Genomic DNA, 17811 nt, shown 5'->3' on the forward strand with positions numbered 1-17811 from the left:
AACTTACTATGACCCTTCTTATGGTACTTTTTTTACGTCCCCCTTTATGCCCTCTGTTATGCCCCCGTTTGTGTCACTTTTTTCCCCCTTCTCAAGCATATAAAGAGTCACAGTTCGACATGCTCATACAAATTGACATATTCACAATTCGTGCGACCAAATACGTGCATACAAGGGCCGCCAAGCCCCCTCGACAAAACTGTTGTGTAAGTAGTAAACTGTGCACCTCCTCCCCGTGTTCGTTAAAAAGAGCACATAAAAAAAAAGAAAGGGGGAAAAAGGAATTACACACCCAAACGTGTTTTAACTGCAAAATAATCGTCTTTTAAAAAGGCATGAAAATGTCAACACGTCGAAATGTGGCACGTGTGAACATTCCAAGGGGTTCCTGCATCAGGACAATTTATACGCAAAGAACAGGTCTAATTATTACTCAATCCGGGGCGTGAAAAATGGCCGTATAAAATAAAATTGAAATGGAAAGCAAAAGTGCTTACAATTGTGTACGTAAGTATAACCTTACTAAGTTTGCTCCAATTTGTGTCGCATTCGCCAAGCGTACTTTGTTGCTATTGCTCCAACGGCCGGCCACCACACTGCTCAAATAGTGGTGAGAGAGCCTAGGGCCGTACGCAAAGGGGTACATGTTTTATGCGTACATCCGCGTGTATGCATGTACAATCGCGCTAGGGCATATTTTCACAAATGCGTATTCACGATCGTACATTTCATGTGCATACATATAGATGGCAAAATAAATTTTGCGGTGATGGGGCTGATGCAAAATTAACAAAAACGAAGAGCTCCGAATACAAAGGTGAGCGAAAAATAACCTCGCACCGTAGATTCAAGAATGAATAACACACATTCAAAAGAAAGCGAAAAAACGTGGCCACCAAGGTGCTAAAAAATCGGGAATGCACTCTTTTCGAGGTGCATAAAAGCGCCAGCTCCCCACGCATATTTAAAAATTATGCGCATCCACAACGTTATTCGGCAATTTTTTCTGGCACATTTTTTACCTTTTATTTGTTTTTCCTTTTTTTTTTGCTAGCACGCTTTACCGCTTCGCAATAGAATTGCAAAATTTGAAAAACACCTTTTTAGTTGGGCACTAATTGGTATGTGCCTCACTGCTGAGCTAACTAGAATTGACGTTTTGTTTAGGAAAAAAATTCCTATAAAGCGTCATATGTATGTGTGTATGTGCATGTACATGTACGTATACATATGCGCAAACACTTTTATCACTCTACAAGGGTGACTTATAACAATGTGGGGCGCTTTTCCACGTTTCGTTTCTCAAAGGGGAAAACTTCAGTTGGACGAAAAAGGCACTTTACGCAGTTTGTGCAAATTCAACCACGATAACTTCTGTGGCGCAAAAAAAATCGAGGCAGCCTGGTTGACCTCAGTTAAAAAGGGGTCGTAACGAATAAAGGCACGCCTCAAAAAAAATAGCCACGCGGGGAGGAACTACTTTGCAACGGGGCGCATCCACATGTGTTTGTGTGCGTTGGAGGTGGCGCACATGTTGGGACGCATACACATACGTAGCAGCGCAGATGCATAGGTTCGCACGGCGCTGCAGCGAACCCCACTAGAACGTGTTCCAATTCTCCTTGTGGATGTTCTGGTTGTCGACATCTATATATTTCGTGTTCAGGTAATTGCTCTGCTTCTTCAACTTGTAAATAAACTTATTGTTGTACGTGTGAAACGAATCTATGCTCTTCTGCACAGTACTTAAGTACTCGTCCAGGTATTTATCATCAATAGGGTTTTCATAATTTATCTCTAATTTTTTTCTAAACAAATGATTTTTATATATTAAACAAACGCAAGGCACATAGGTGACATCGCAATTGTAAGAACACTGTGGACAGACATTAACATCCAGGAAAAAAAATTGTAACTTTTTATTCTTTTCGATAATACTTTTAAATTTCTCAAATAAAAGTACACTAATGTTATTTTCATAGCTACCAAAATATAGGACCTGTAAATCGGTGGATGTAATGATATTTGTGCATTCATTTTCCTCCTCCATTTTTCCTAAATTGCTTCTCACTGCGTCCTTTCTTTCTTCGATGGAGGGTTTAAATCCGTCCGATAATTGTTCTCCATCATGCTCCCACATTTCTCCATGATTAAACTTGTTTTGAATTTTGGAGTAATCCTTAAAGTATTCATTTTTTACAACCAAATTGTGATATTCATCGTAGCTGTTTATTACCTTCAAATTATTGTAATATGTATTATCCAATTTATACACATTGTAAATGTACTTATTGTCAACAGCTGTGACGTTGTTGGTCTTCGCTGTGCTGTACCTCTTTCCTAACAATGCGGCTGCGAATTTGCCACTGGTACGGAGCAGTTGTTCCCGTCTGCATAAACTTACTACTTTGATCATTTTAATCATTTCTACTTCGGTCCTGTGGCATAGTAGGTGGGGGAGGGAACGGGGTCGCACTGGGCGAAAAAAAGGGAAAGCAGCACTGGCAGAAGTGGCAGGCGTGGCAAAAAAGCCGTAGCAAGCAGCAACCGTAGCAACCAGCAGCCGTAGCGGAGAGGGGGAGACGCAGGGACCCTTTCACGTTTACATGCCGAACATGCCGTGAGTCAAAGCTTCCCTCTTCCGTCCACGCTGTCGTGCATATTAGCCTTTATTTTCCAGGGGGCTTTGCATACGGAAAATGTGCCCACAGGGGTGATATGCCCAAATGTGCGAAAGAGAGCAAATGAGAAAGTGGGCAAATGCGAAAGTGAGCAAATGCGAAGGCGCTCAAATGCGAAGGCGCTCAAATGCGAAGGCGCTCAAATGAGAAGGCTCTCAAATGAGAAGGCTCTCAAATGCGAAGGCTCTCAAATGCGAAGGCGCTCGAATCCGAAAATGTGAAAACTTTGCGAAACGTGGGGCCCACTTACGCAAACATGTACGCAACACAGAAACGAAAAAAAAACCTCCCTAAAATACCATTTTGTTACTCTTTTCTATTCGGGGCTAAACGGGAGTTGTGCCAACAGAAAAGGATTGAGGAAACTGGAAAAAAAAAAATTGACGCAAAAACGCGTTCCAAACCATTCAGAACAACATAAACAGTATTGCACATGCATAGCATATGAAAAGGATTATGGAGTTTATACTGAACGTTTACAAATGTACAACTTAGTCCTATGCGCCCTTATGCCCCGTGTGCCCATACACTCTCTGTGCACATAATGGTATAGCAATTTTTTTTTTTTTGAGCCTTTTCCACCCCAGTTTTGCTCTACACGCCGTGTAAAATTGCACGTCCTATTCCCTTCCATTTTGTAGAAAGAAGATTTAAGTGAACCCGCTTTAACCTCGTTTCTCCACTAGCATAAAGTCCCCCTATTTTATTGCACAAACTGGGGCATTCGCATGTTTACCTGTGCCCTTAGCCTATACACCTCGGTGAGTTGTTCCTATTCTTCCCAAATGACGTTTTTTCAAGGGAAAAATTAACAAAAGGGGCTGGGTCTTTATTGGTTCCTTAAAAATGAATTCACCTTTTCTTGATAAGATTATATGAACATTAATTTGGGTATATATCTTTTCATTGTTTTTAAAAATGAAAAAAAGGCAATTATCATGAAGAGGTTACAAACGTGGGTTATTAAACAATTTGATACGAAAGGAAATTGTAAAGGAGTGCGCTAGTTGGCTGGACATACCAAGGTAGTGTAAACAGTGACATGTGCGAACGTGTCGGTCAACCCGTTATGGTGACCTTTCAATCCACTCGCGCACAAGCACATGTTCACATATAAATATACTTAGTACGAATACTCCATTTCTTTTACCAAGTCAAATACTGGAGTTTGCAAGTATGTGGTGGCTAGTCAAAAAAAAAAAAAAAAATTAAATACAATTTTGTACTTGCCAAAAAAAAAAAGAAACAAAACAAACGTGCGTGTTTTCATTTTAAAAGCTTAATGTGCTCAGATAGTTGATGCTCTCCACAACTTGAGCATCCAACTTGTCCTTGATGGGCAGCAAAAATTTAACAACGGCGTGAAGGGTGGTCTGTCCTACCAGTTCGTTTATCTGCAAGTCGGTGGGGGTGAGGCGTTAAGCGGAGTTATGCGCAGTTGTACGGAACACATTTCGGTGATGGGTAGATGCACAAAACGCACAACGTCGTTTTCAACACGTAAGTAATGCACTCAATGTTACACTCGCTCGGAGGAAAAACCTCCTTCCATCCGTACCTGATAGTTCTGTCGACACAGCTCCCGCAGCGTCATCAAAAAGTTGGAGGACAAATCGATGTTGTAGTAATCCGCCGTGGACAGCTTCTCCAGCATGTTGTCCGGAATCAGGCTGGATGAAAAGATTATAAAGGCCTCTTCGAACATCTTCCTCTTCATGAACAGGATGCTCAGGATTAGGTACGACTTGTTTTCAATTGATTCGAGCTTGACGTTTGAGGGCCACATGTTCTGCAGGTGTGGGGGAGAGGATGTTATAAATATGTATGGAGGGAACAACGATGCTACAGTGCTCATCGTACGCACACACGATTCGCTAATTCACCACCACTCGCTACCGCAATCGCTATCGCGATAGCTATCGCTGTTGCTGTTTTCCCTACCTTGGCCAAGTGGTAAAAGCGGAAGGCGCACTTGCGGATGTAGACGTACTCCCGCTCGTTGTTGTGGTAGTAGTATATCAGCTCGTCGTTGTAAATCCTAATCAAGGAGTTTATGGCGCTCTGTTCATCCTTCAGAATGTAGTAGCAGATGAAAGAAATGATGTAGTTCTTCCTCTGGTTAGCAAAGTACGCGAGGATGGCATAAAACTGAGAAATCTTGTACAAAATGGAGCAATGCACACTAATGATGGAGTTATCCAAGGATATCCTATTCAACGTGTTAATATTCTTACTTTGCACATACTTAAAATTTCTGCATTTGTAATGATACTCTTCGTCATTTTCATTTTTATGTTTACATAATTTACTATTATGAAAGAGTTTCTTCTTGTACAAAACGTAGTACATTAAGAAGTAGCATTTTATGTCCTTTCTCATTTTCACTTTATTCTTAAATAAAAATAAAAAGTCATGTAATTTTCCATAAAGTATATTTCCGTCGTTATTTATGTGCCCAATTACACTCTCGTGCAATAGTATATCTTGATTTTCCTGCACAATGCTCTTCAACAGTTTGATACTTAAGCTGGTCTTCAAATTAAGCAGATACGTTATTTTTAACAAAATATTTATGTTATTATTTCGAAGTACAAAATAGTCAAAGGGGATGTCAATACTATTCAAGCTCAGGTTGATTAAATTCATTCTGTCTGCTACAGAGGTGGCCACAATTTCCGTGGCTTCCACCGCTGCGGCCGCTACTGCTGCGGCTGCAGATGATACTTCGTCATTAATACCATTCATGGAATGATCCAAAAATGAGTCGCTTTCATTTTTTAACTTCAAAAATTGTAACGTCTTTAATTTTATATTATTCAACTGCTCATTCTCGAAGATGTTATTTTTGTGCAAAAATATGGTCAGCACTAGGAGGATCCTCTGCACATTGTTCGATATACACGATAAAAACGCAACGGTGGTGTAAATATTTCCAACTAACAGAAGGTAGTAAAATAGCTTAATGTACAGCACGAAATTATTTTTTAAAACTTTTGATATGTTGCCCTTAACCTTTTCTGCTATCTTCCCATCCACCACAATAAAATTATTTATGACTTCATCCACCTTGAGTTTCGAACAGATGGCAAAATATTCTTTGTTTTCGTTAACAACACAGTGCGATATGCAAATGAATAATTTTTCAATTTTGCTGTTTATTTGCTCCCTTCTATATTTTGTGTCATTTAAGAATGCATTATTATCGTTATCGTAATTGTAAAAAGTTAAGTTAGTATCCATGATGTCAAAATTTTCTTGAAATTTACTTCCATACAAGTCAAAGTTTTTCGAAAGAAACAAAGTCAACTCGATCCATATACTCGTCTCGATGTTGCAGTATTCAAAATTATAACCATACCTGTTGGTGATTCCCAAAGATTCGATGTAACTTATGTGTTCCGAATCTCTGTTCATTCTATCCTCCATCTCTTCATTTATTTCGATGTTTCCAAATTCATCCTCTTGGGACTTCTTCGGCTTCTGAAGCATATTTGTAAACATGTCAAAAAAGAAGGTTTTATTTGTGCCTTTTTTCCCTTTCCTTGCTCTTCCGTTGTTGCTATTCTCATCGCTGCTGAAGTAGCCCCTCATCGAGTGGTTGTTCTTGTTACTACTCGCATCGCCCCTGATGCGACTGCTACGTCTGCTATTTCTCCGTTCATCATCGATTAGGTCATCGTTAGGGTGTCGTCTCCCTCCGTTGTGGTGGTTACTAGGATGCCTACTACCTCGACCACCGTTCCTCGGGTGACCCACGTACCGCTCACCATAGTAGTCGTCGTACTGATCACCATAAGGGAGATCGCTATAATCACCGTAGTAGTCGTCACTGTATTGACTTTTGGATCTTTGCTCTGGCCGCCCTCCCCTCATGGGATCCTTCCCTGGAGCTGCTCCCTCCTCCCCATCGTACCCTCTTCTGCCCTTATAATGACCACCCTCTCTATTGTAGTCACTTCTATTCGGTCCAATACGACTATCATGATGATAATCATCATCATCAACATCGTCATCACCATCCTCGTCATGATTGTTCTCACAGCTCGGGCTCCTCCCCTCCGTGTAATGAAAAATATTTTTCATCTCCATTTTTTTGTCCCGATTGGTGTACATGGCCCCCTTTTTGTAAAAAATGTCAGAAAACAACACGCACAGCAAATCGTACGCATAAATGTTGTTAACGCAGAGGTAAATAATTGAGTGGAAAAAATTAATCAACACAGACATGTTAATTTTTTTTTTAAAAATGTCCGTGCAGTCAAAATCCACCTTCATATTCTCGAAGATGCTTATCTCGTTACTTTTATTATAAATTAAAAATAAAATTCTTATAAGTAATATTACAAAGTCGTACAGATAGTTATCAATGCTTAAATTTTTCACAAATTCGTCCCCCTTAATTATCTGGATTAGCCCCAAGTAATTTCCGCACCGAAACATTATGTTAACCAGGTAGAAAAAAAAATGGATAGTGCAGTTTTCCTTGTCCATTTCATTCTTATAAAAATTGTCATAACAGTAGGAAAAAATGGCGTTCGACTTGGCGTCCACAAAATATTCATCAATCTGGTTTAAATCCTTGGCAACATAGTTGCTTATTTCGATTTTGTAAAACTTGTCATGCAAATGTTGCAGCGTTCCGAACAAATAGTTTAACAGTAAATTTTCATATGTATAGTTGGAGCCCGAATTGAAATTATCTTTGCCGTTGATGTTACCATTGCTATTACCATTATTGTTGTTGTTATCCCCGTTTTCGTAGTAGTCCTCCTTTTCCCTCCTTTTTATATTTTCCTTCGTTATGGACAAATTCATATTTAGTAAACTATTCAGAATGTCTTTCAAAACTTGCTTATAAATGGAATCCACATCTAGGGCGTTTACATTTGTCGTATTTGTCCCTCTTTTCTTTCCTCGCCTTCTATCCCGACTTGACACCACGTCACTCTCCTGGTACTTACTTATCTGCGATTTGAAGAAATGGTTCTTCGAGTTCATGTAATAATGGTCATTCACTTCAACAAAGCTTCCAGGAAATAAATTTTTGTCTACATTTCCGATAAAAATTTTGGAGTAATTTAAATTCGTGTCACTTAACAATAAGTAGTAAAAGCTCTTAAAGGGAATAAAATCAACTTTGCATGCGTTCACATTGTATAACCAAATTAAAATTTGAAACTCGTGTTGATCCAGATCTAACACATTGCTCTTAACAACCTTTTCCGATTTTTTTTCTGCTTAAAATTCAACAAATAATCCACAAAGGTCTTAAAAATATTACTTTTAAAATTATCCCACATTAACGAATCATGATCATTCAATAAAGAAAACGTTGTCTTCTGTATGTCGTTTATGTTATCATTTATAATTAAATTAATATAATTGTAAAAGGTCCCTTCTGATTCCTTTTCGCTAAACACCTCATCCTCTTCATACGCCTGATCGAAAATGCCTTCCTGCTTTTTTATAATCGTTAACTCTTCTACCGACTTGTCTAAATTATCTTTGCTACCAGCTAATTCGTCCTTTTGATCACTTTTAAATTCTTGTGTCATGAAATTATTTACCTTTCCCGTCTGGCCTAACAGCAGATTATTCTGCGTGCTCATCAACGTACTGTTATTAGGCCCCACATTTTTATTTCCTAAGAACATGTTCGTTGACGCTCCATCTGCTGCACTTGTGCTTATTTTCTGACCCAAACCGCTACTACCTATCATTGTGCCGCCACCCAAATTGGAATTTAGTCCGCCTAAACCACCAAATATGCTCGACCCGCTGGCATTAGCCCCAGTGCCGGAACCTGTCCCCACGTTTAAATTCGCATTCATATTTGATGTCAAATTGGAACCCAGGTTTGAACCCATGTTGGTTCCCACACTTGTCCCCATGGTCGTTCCCAAATTGGATCCCATACCTAGTCCAACTCCCCCTGTGCTTAACCCGGTGCCCACTCCTCCAACTCCAGTGGTGGTATTCGAACCGGTATTCCCCGAGCCCAACGAAAAACCAGAAGATGTTCCAAATATATTCTTGCTGTCACCCACTCCACCCAAATTCGTACCTGTTGATACGCTTCCAAACATATTACTCGTGCTACCACTTTGCGTTGTTCCTCCTAATCCTGGAGTGGAAGAAATTCCTGTGGCAGCAGTATTGACAGATGTACTCTGACCAGCTGTTCCGACCTGTCCAAACATGTTATTAAATTTATTTTGGCTCGTTGACGTTGTCATGGACGATGAAAACACATTATTACTTCCCATACTTGCACTTGGCGAAGTTGTTGCACCGAAAAGGCTACTGCTACTTCCAGCTTGTGTACCTCCTGACAATGTGCCAAAAATGTTACTGCCCGTTTTATTTTGGCTACTCTGTACTGTGCTCCCGAAGAGGTTGCTACTCATCCCAGTAGTTGCACTAGTCCCCGGTGTTGAGGACATTCCTCCAAAGAGGTTCCCACCCGTGGCTGGCTTTGCCTGACTGGCTCCCAAGCTGCCAAACATGTTGCTGCTACCTGTTGTGCCTTGGCTGGGCGATTGCAAATTTCCAAAAACTCCACCTGGTTTGTTCTGATTCATTGAAGATGCACCTCCGAAGAGATTTCCAGAACCTGTGCTGGTTGGCGTGCTGCCGGACATCCCCCCGAAGAGAGTGCTGCTTCCCTTATTTTGGCTCATCCCACCGGTAGCACTTCCAAACATGCTGTTACCGGTACTGCCCTGATTAGACGATTGCAACGCTCCAAAAAGACCGCCACCCTTATTCTGGCCCATAGATGATGCATTCCCAAACATGTTACTCTGTGTTGATCCTTGATTCGCCGTCCCAAAGGATCCACCAAATATGCTGCTCCCCTTATTTTGGTTCAGCCCACCTGATGTGCTTCCAAACATGCTGGTTCAGCCCACCTGATGTGCTTCCAAACATGCTGTTACTTGTACTACTCTGATTTGACGTTTGCAACGCTCCAAAAAGCCCACCACTGGGCTTGTTCTGGTTCATTGAAGATGCACCTCCGAAGAGATTTCCAGATCCTGTGTTGGTCGGCGTGCTGCCGGACATCCCCCCGAAGAGGGTGCTGCTTCCCTTATTTTGGCTCATCCCACCGGTAGCACTTCCAAACATGCTGTTACCGGTACTGCCCTGATTAGACGATTGCAGCGCTCCAAACAACCCACCACCCTTATTCTGTCCCATGGAGGATGCATTCCCAAACATGTTACTTCCTGATGTTTGATTAGACTGAGACGATGTGCCAAATAAACTATTTCCCTTACTTTGATTAGCCGAGGATAAATTTCCAAACATATTTCCGGAGCTCGTTTGATTAGACGACAAATTTCCAAAAAGGTTACTGGACGATGAAGTAGAGCTCTGATTATTCTGTTGCATGCCTCCAAAAATCCCTTTATTGGATAAGTTCGTTCCTGGAGCATTTAAATTGGTCGTGCCCCCAAAAATATTTTTCATACCTAAGCTATTCTGATTACTTGAATTCATGAATAAATTATTTCCTCCCATATTTCCTTGGCTGGTACTATTTCCTACACTTGACCCTCCAAATATATTTTTGTTACCTAAGTTGGACTGACTATTCATATTGTCGTAGAGCCCTTTATTTCCACTTAATCCACTAGAGCTCGTGTTCATGTTAAACAGATTCTTATTCACCAGCGCATTGTTCGATTGCGGTGTTTTCGAAACTCCAAAAATGGACGAGTGATCCGTGTTCGATAGGTTGGACTGGACGTTTGCATTTCCAAAGATCCCCTTATTTGCATTGTTCCCTTGGTTGTTAAATGATCCGAAGAGGTTATTCGACGAGGAGTTCTGCATATACATAGTTGTCCAATCATATAAAAAGGAGATAAATACTTTTGTGGTGAAAAAAAGAGGGATGCCACAATTATTTTGATAAAAAATTTCCTTTTTCCTTTTTCTTTATTTTTGTTCATATGCGGTCCTGTTTTCCTCACTGAACATATGCTTCCTAACTGTGGCTCAAACGGATGCACCTTTTTTCTTCCCCCCCCCTTACGCGTTTCACATCAACGTGGAACTCTCGCTGTGCTTATTACGCATGCCACGTTTCGCTTGAATAAGGACATATTCATACGTCATTACACTGATGCACACACACACGGGTTTTGCCGCTCTGGGTGAGTGCTTCCACTAACGCAGGAATGCCTAACCGTGCAAAACCTGTTTTCCCAAAACGATCGAAGTTTCAGCCAATTGGGGACGGGCTGAAAAATTAATTGATCACATATGTTCATGTAACCCCTGCACTCAGGCCATGAGCAGGGGCATCTTCGCAAGTTTTAATGCAAACGAGATGACCCGCATGCACATATATATATGCACAAACGGGTAAACACACACATACATATATATGCAGTTAAGTTATATGTACATTTCCTGGGTTGATTAAATTTTTCTCACTGCGACACAACCCCAGTCACGCGCTTTTTTCCCTTATTTTGGGGAAAATACGCATACGTAATTTGTGCAATTTTCCGAGCAATAAGGCGACATTTGTTCTCTCCACAGTTGATGAAAAAAAAAAAAAAATTTAAATGAAAAATAAAATATGTTGTTGCCTCTCTCCACGTGTCAACCGGTAATTGTTGCAGCCAGGTAAGTTCTCATATCACATCGGTTGGGGACACAACTACGCAAACGCGCAACTATACAATTGTGCAAATGAACAAATGAACGCTGCGCACGTACATTCATCCATCCGTACACGCGTACTTACTCATGTTGCGCATAGCAGTACTCCCGTGGGTGGTAAGGCAATTTTATGCTCTGCTTTTATACAGTTACAAGTTTGCTAGCCATCCCACTTGATTAAATTTCCGCTACTTATTGGCAGTCATTTCAAGTGGGGGAAGGGGAAAAAAAAAAAAATGACATAAAAAACTCTCTTAATGGGAAAAAAAAAAAAAAAAAAGCCGCTTTTTACGCGATATGAATATATATGTTACTTTAAGGGGATAATAAAAATTTGAACGCAAAAAAAGTCCTTGCAATTATATAAAGTGGGACAAAAAAAAAAATGCAAGTAAATAACCCAGGCGATTGTACATGTTTGAAGAAGCGCAAAACAAATGAAATTCTGTAACATATGTGACAGCACGTAAGCTGCGCAAATTTGTAAAAATACGTGAAAATGTACGACACGCTAGAGGGGCATAAAATGGCCGCAGTACATTTCACGTATGCACGGGCGAAACTTCCGTGCGCATTCGCGAAAACGCAATCCACGTGCTCGTGAAAATAAATAAAACAAGAATGAGAACAAACGCCGCGCGGGGACAAAAGCAGATGGCACAAATTAAAAATGGAAAAGGAAAAACCCCAGCTAAAAAAATTGAACATATACATACACAAATATGTACGTATATATAATATATAATACACTTATACGCAAGCGTATATATATATATATTTATACGTAGAGGACCTTTTTTTCAGTGGCACATTTTCCGTGTAAATAGTATGTTACATTTTTGTGCCGCTTGGGGTTTGCCTCTCTGACCGCGCGACAATCAAGGACGGGCTTACGTGCGTGGGCCCCCATAATCGCAGAGTGAAAAAACCTCGTCTGCGTTAAAAGAGGAGGAAATTTTATTCCACAAAATTGGATCGCGCAAATACGAAAAGAGTGACCAAATGAAGATATTAAAAAATGACGAAGTGAAAAAAAAATTCCAACCTGTACCAGTAGAGCGCGACCGCGTTAAAGAATTTCTCCTTTTTTTTTTCCAGTATCATTTGATAAACGGAATTTTATTACATACGACAAATGGTCCCACTCGACATGAAAACACATAAAAAAGTGTTCCCCGGGGGAAATTTACCCACGCCGATTATTCAACCCATCCAATTATGGCAACTCGTGCAACCGTTATTTTTGCGCAATGTGCACCCCCGTTTGTCCACTTGGCAAACATTTTCATCGACCGTTGTCGCAAATGAGCTGATTCTGCCTCTCTTCTGCGCTTATTCAAAAAGAGTCACAATGTGAACGGGCTAAGCGAGACCCTCCCCACACCACATCACCGTTTAACAGACATTCATTCAGGTTAAAAAAAAAAATACAAGGTACGAAAAACTGCTTCACTTGTACCGTTTAATGGGAACTTTTTTTGGATAGCCGTAAATAATAATTCGCAAACGTATTCATTTTTTTCTCTAATTCTTTTAAGTTAAGCAGCATAACGAATTCGCGCTTAGCAAATAAGCAAAATGGGGAAAAGGAAAAAACTGAAAAAAAAATATCCATAAACCTGTGGGAAAGACACCCTCAATTGGGTGTTTAAATATGCACACGTGCACGAGTGCTAATGTGGACGCGCTCATAGAGCACACTATATTGACATATACGCGGCGAGGTAGACGCAAATGACAGCGCACGTGTAAACGTCCCTCGCCCCCAAATCAAAATGGTTCCAAAAAAAAAAAAAATGCAAAAATAAAGTAGCGCGCATGACGATGGGCCCAATTGATTGGGTGGAGACTCATCTTGTCACTCTGCGCGAAGTGAAGCTACGCCGAATTGAAGTTAACCTTAAAAAACCGCTTCATCGTTTCATACGTCCCCCATGATATGGCCGAAGCAGGAATGCACAGGGCCATTCTTGCCATGGATCCCTTGAAAAAGGAACGAAAACCCTCCTTATGATACAAGTTCGATATCACTCGATAAAAATTGAAACCTTTTGCGTTAAAGCACTCCGTCTGAATCCTCGTCTTAATAACGTCAAGTGGATTTGTCACCACGGCGGCTATTCCGCCACCAATTCCTGCACACACGAAATAGGATGTAATATGATTAAACGGTTTGTTAAAAAACTCGTTCTTCTTCATATTCTTATTCTTATTATTGTTATTGTCATCATTATTATCATCATTATTGTAGTTTCCTAGCCACATATTCTTTAACTGCACATTATCGCATTTCGTCCCCGTAAAGTTAAACGAGTCGCCCATCGTATGGTCATATTTTTCTGAAAGGTCATTAATTGAGCTGTTTTCTAATTTGTTGATTACATTTTTAAATAAAATTTCCTCGTTCGTTTGTTCCCCATCGAATGTTGTTTGGCTAGTTAGCAAAATATGTTCCCCTCCATTTGGCGCGTACTTTTGCCCGCGACTTTTACTCAAATAATTCACCGAATCTGTGTCCTGCTCAATGAACAACTTGATCAATTTGTCACTATTGCCGCTAAGTTCTTTCATGCTGCTATGTAACTTGTCCGAAGAACCGCCTCCTTCGCCACGTTTCGCTTCGCTATTGTGCAGACGGTACGCACTACTGCTCGTAGGAGTATTGTTGCTCTCCTCTGCTTCGCAGTTGGTACGCCCTCCTCCTGCAACAGAGTCATTCCTATCGCTGCTCCCACCAGTGGTACACGCACCTTGGCTGTTATTCCTACCCAACCCACTCATGCCGCAAAAATACTCGAAGTAAACTTTCTTCATTTTTTCATTTGTACATATCATGATAATTTGGTAGGGGATGTTCATGAGCAGGGTTATTGGCAAACTCAAATATAAACTCCTGATCCCATGTTCCCTTAGGATCTTTATCGAATCCAGGGAGTTTTTGTTTATGCCTAATTGCAACCTCTGCTTTAGAGTATCTATGGGGGTGATAATCAAGTCGTGCGCGATGGTTGCTAAAAACCCTGATACGGCTATGCCAAAATAGTTTAGGTCTCCCAATTTGTAGTTCACCCCCTCGGTTTTCTTCCCATCAAGATGCTGATTCCCCCCCTCCACGCGGCTACCCCCGCCGCTGGACCGCACTTGGATGGGCAAATTCTTAGAGCACATACTGGAGAAGTATTTCTTACTATATTCAAATGTGGAGAAATACATGGCATGTGCAGGAATGCATCCTAACACGACGACATTAACCCCCTTGTACAGATTGGCAACATTGCTTCTTATCAAGGTGCAGTTTTGTCTCGTTGTTATGTTCACTCCATTGGACATATCTGGAAATAGGCTCCTAATAAAGTTGAAGCTTTTACCATTTCTGCTAAACCTGGAGTAGCTAAAATTGGAGTTCCTATTTTTGTAAAAATTATTTTTACATGAAGAAGAATGAATACTTCTGTCAAACAAGTTTCTGTAAATATAACTTTTGGTTACATAGCATAGGTTATTACGAAATATATTGTTATTGTTTCTTAACAAGGAGTAGTAAGAATTGAAGCCATCCTTCCTCATCATCACTGCTTTGCCATTAGACATTACTGATGTGGTTAAGGTAATATTGTACCACTTGGCTGGGATAAGACCCTTTTTTATATATTCCAAAAGGGGGGTAAAAAAATTCCATTCATTTTTTTGGAACATATAACTTTTTTTAAATGCCTCACTGGGAAGGTAATGATCAAATCGGGGATTCTTACTTGTCCTTTGGAACAGCTTCAAATAATTACTTAACCGTGGTTTGTTACTGCCATCAGTATTGCCACTACTTACGCTTTTCTGTTCCGAGAAAATAAAAGAGAAATTGGTTTTCTTGCCCAGTTTGTTAGACTCACTTATCACATATCTCTTATCATTCGCTGTGCTGGGAACGGGACCACCTTTTAAACTCCTCCTCAAAGATAGACCGTTGTTCCTCTTGACACGCACCAAATGAGTGTTACTGCTTCTGTTACTCGTTCTATGGGTACATCTTCCCAAAAGATCATTTAGTAAAACATTGTTTATCTTTTTTATCCCCCTTAAATTCTTTTTTATTACGTGACTTGCCCCCATCTTGCGGAGAAGTGGCTTCATTTCAATGTAACCCTTCTGTGCAGGATTACAATTTTTCACTGTTTCCCCATTTGCAGCACATTTATGGTACTGACTTTTCTGCCCCCACATGGATGCACCGTTGCCGCCCTTCTTGAAAATAATTCTCCCTGTGACTTTTTTTGAGCCCAAGTGATTAATTTCTGAGCGATTAACTGATGAGGGGCAATCATCCTTCTTAAGACTGTTAAATATGAGCTTATTCGTGTTGTCTCTACGCTGCCATTTCGTAGTAGCACTAGCAGACGTGTCGCAAGTCATTCCAAACCTTTGGAAGTTTTTCATTTCTTGCTTTACTTGCATAGTTCCTCCGCTTCTAGCCCTGCTTAAGGTATTCCTCCCCAACCTCTTAGGACTTCTGGCTAATGAATGGATTTTCATATTCTGGGAGTTACCCATCGCACAGCTGTCACCAACAGCCCCAGGAGGTTTGTCAAACAAATTGCATGCTCGGTACTTTCTTAATCTGACCAAATTGTTATACTGACCGCTACCACATTTGTCCTGGTTAACAATTCTACTCTCGGCAGCAAACTGTTTATTCATTACTCTACTATGGTGTCTACGCGGTTGAAATTTTTTATTCACCACCTGGGCCATTACTCCCCTCTGTTCTACATTTAAACCGCCGCAAAGGAATTTTCTCAAATTGTGTTTACTTTTTCTCAATCCATCTGATGTAGCACCAAGTGTGCTGGCGTGAAAAACACCTTTTTTATTAAACGGAGTCATCATCTTCATGTTACAAAAATTGTCATAAGTACATGTCTTCTTATAAATACATCCATCACACCCTCTAGACGTGCAAAATGTTTTCTTATCCACATGCAAGCCACTTTTGTGAACCTTTATGTCGTTGAAATTGCTCCCATTACCATTTTGGCTGTACACGTTGCACCTGTCGTACACCCTCCTGCTGCCTTTCAGACGATCGTTCGTTTGTATATACGTTTTAATCGTGTCCAGAGGGTACATAAAAACGTGCTCCATCAGCCCTGCTATACTTCCACAGAATATATGTTGCCATAGGGGCACATCTCCTTTGTACTCTTCCCATTCTTCCCAAATAAAATCAAAAGACTCAATTTCAATGTCGTCAAAGGCGTCGTTTACGGATAGCTCGTTCATCTTACTTTTACTTTCCTGTCAATTTAGTGTTGCCTCTCCAGTGCTGCACAATTGGCAATGTTTCGGTTATTCAGTATTGCTATTTTTCTTTATTTTTTTTTTTTTTTGTTATTTTTCCTATCCTAATAAATCTACCATTACGTTTTGCCAGCTCGACAATAAAAATTGTACACGTTATTAACACGAAAAGGAGCCACTTTCTCCACTCACAATTTATCTCCACCTCATTACTTTTCTGTGTACAAAGGCCAAAGGAAACACGGTGTCATTAAAAAAAATAGGTTGCAAATGCCTCAATACACATGTCAAAAAGCAAAGATCGATCTTTAAATCTGCTTCAGTTCCCCTTTGTTATGTTAGAACAAATTCTATTACATGTGGTTACAACACCAAAAATGCTTTTATCTTAATAACTAAGCTTTTTCAAGTGCAGCTAACTCACCATGAAGATGCTTACGAGTATGTGCAGGGATCCATAAATATAATAGTAAATGGGGGCGAGGTAAGAAAAATTGCAGCTTTTAAAATTGGCTAATTAAAGAGTACAAAAAAAAAAAAAAAAAAAAAGGCACGAATAAATGAAAAAAAAACAAACAAACAAATGTGAAAAGTCAGCAGTTAGGTGTTAATTCAAAAAGTAGGAAGAAGGCGAATGAAAGGAAAGGGAAAAAAAAAAAAAAAAGGGGCATTCACTCAGCCTATATCTATATAAATATATAAGCGCTTATACATAATATGTAGCATTATACATATGCAGCAAAGTGCCTAGAGCGTTTTGCTAGCCCCTCGTGAAAATGCATAGCACAAAAATGTATCCCCATAAAATGCTTAAAACAGTTTCATTTCACTCTGCGCTGAAGGGTTATACATGCAAAGCTTTAGCGAGGAAAACTCGACGTAGGCATAGCATCTCAAACACGTGGCTCCTCCAAGCGCAAAGGTAGTTGGTAAAAATAGGCGCATTCAGGCGCATGCATACGATGTATGTAAAAAGCGTGTATGTTGCTCCTAAATATAATTCACGAAAATTCTTGAACGACAGGTTTCTGGGAAATGCATATCACAAGAAAGCAAAACAAAACGTGCAAATGATGTGCTATACAAAGCATTGAAAAAATATATAGGGAGGAAAAAAAAAAAAAAATCCACCTTTGCGTGAAAATATAATTACAACAATAAG

General features: G+C 40.1%; 3 protein-coding genes across 3 annotated transcripts; all 3 read right to left on the minus strand.

Annotated features, from left to right (window-relative positions):
* Positions 1–1601: 1601 nt before the first annotated feature.
* On the minus strand, positions 1602–2438 carry PCYB_071280 (hypothetical protein; the record flags this gene model as incomplete). Its single annotated transcript, XM_004221525.1, has 1 exon — positions 1602–2438. A coding segment is annotated over exon 1 (822 nt), but the record flags the coding sequence as incomplete, so codon positions are not given.
* A 1514-nt stretch (positions 2439–3952) lies between these two features.
* PCYB_071290 (hypothetical protein) lies at positions 3953–7679 on the minus strand (the record flags this gene model as incomplete). The annotated part of the gene is made up of 3 exons (XM_004221526.1): positions 3953–4075; positions 4240–4470; positions 4623–7679. 3 exons carry the CDS (start codon positions 7677–7679, stop codon positions 3953–3955), a joined length of 3411 nt encoding a protein of 1136 aa, XP_004221574.1.
* Positions 7680–13235: 5556 nt separating this feature from the next.
* On the minus strand, positions 13236–16631 carry PCYB_071300 (mitochondrial carrier protein; the record flags this gene model as incomplete). Its single annotated transcript, XM_004221527.1, has 1 exon — positions 13236–16631. One exon carries the CDS (start codon positions 16629–16631, stop codon positions 13236–13238), a length of 3396 nt encoding a protein of 1131 aa, XP_004221575.1.
* Positions 16632–17811: the final 1180 nt, after the last annotated feature.

Source organism: Plasmodium cynomolgi, chromosome 7 (assembly GCF_000321355.1).
Source record: "Plasmodium cynomolgi strain B DNA, chromosome 7, whole genome shotgun sequence".
NCBI lineage: Eukaryota > Apicomplexa > Aconoidasida > Haemosporida > Plasmodiidae > Plasmodium > Plasmodium cynomolgi.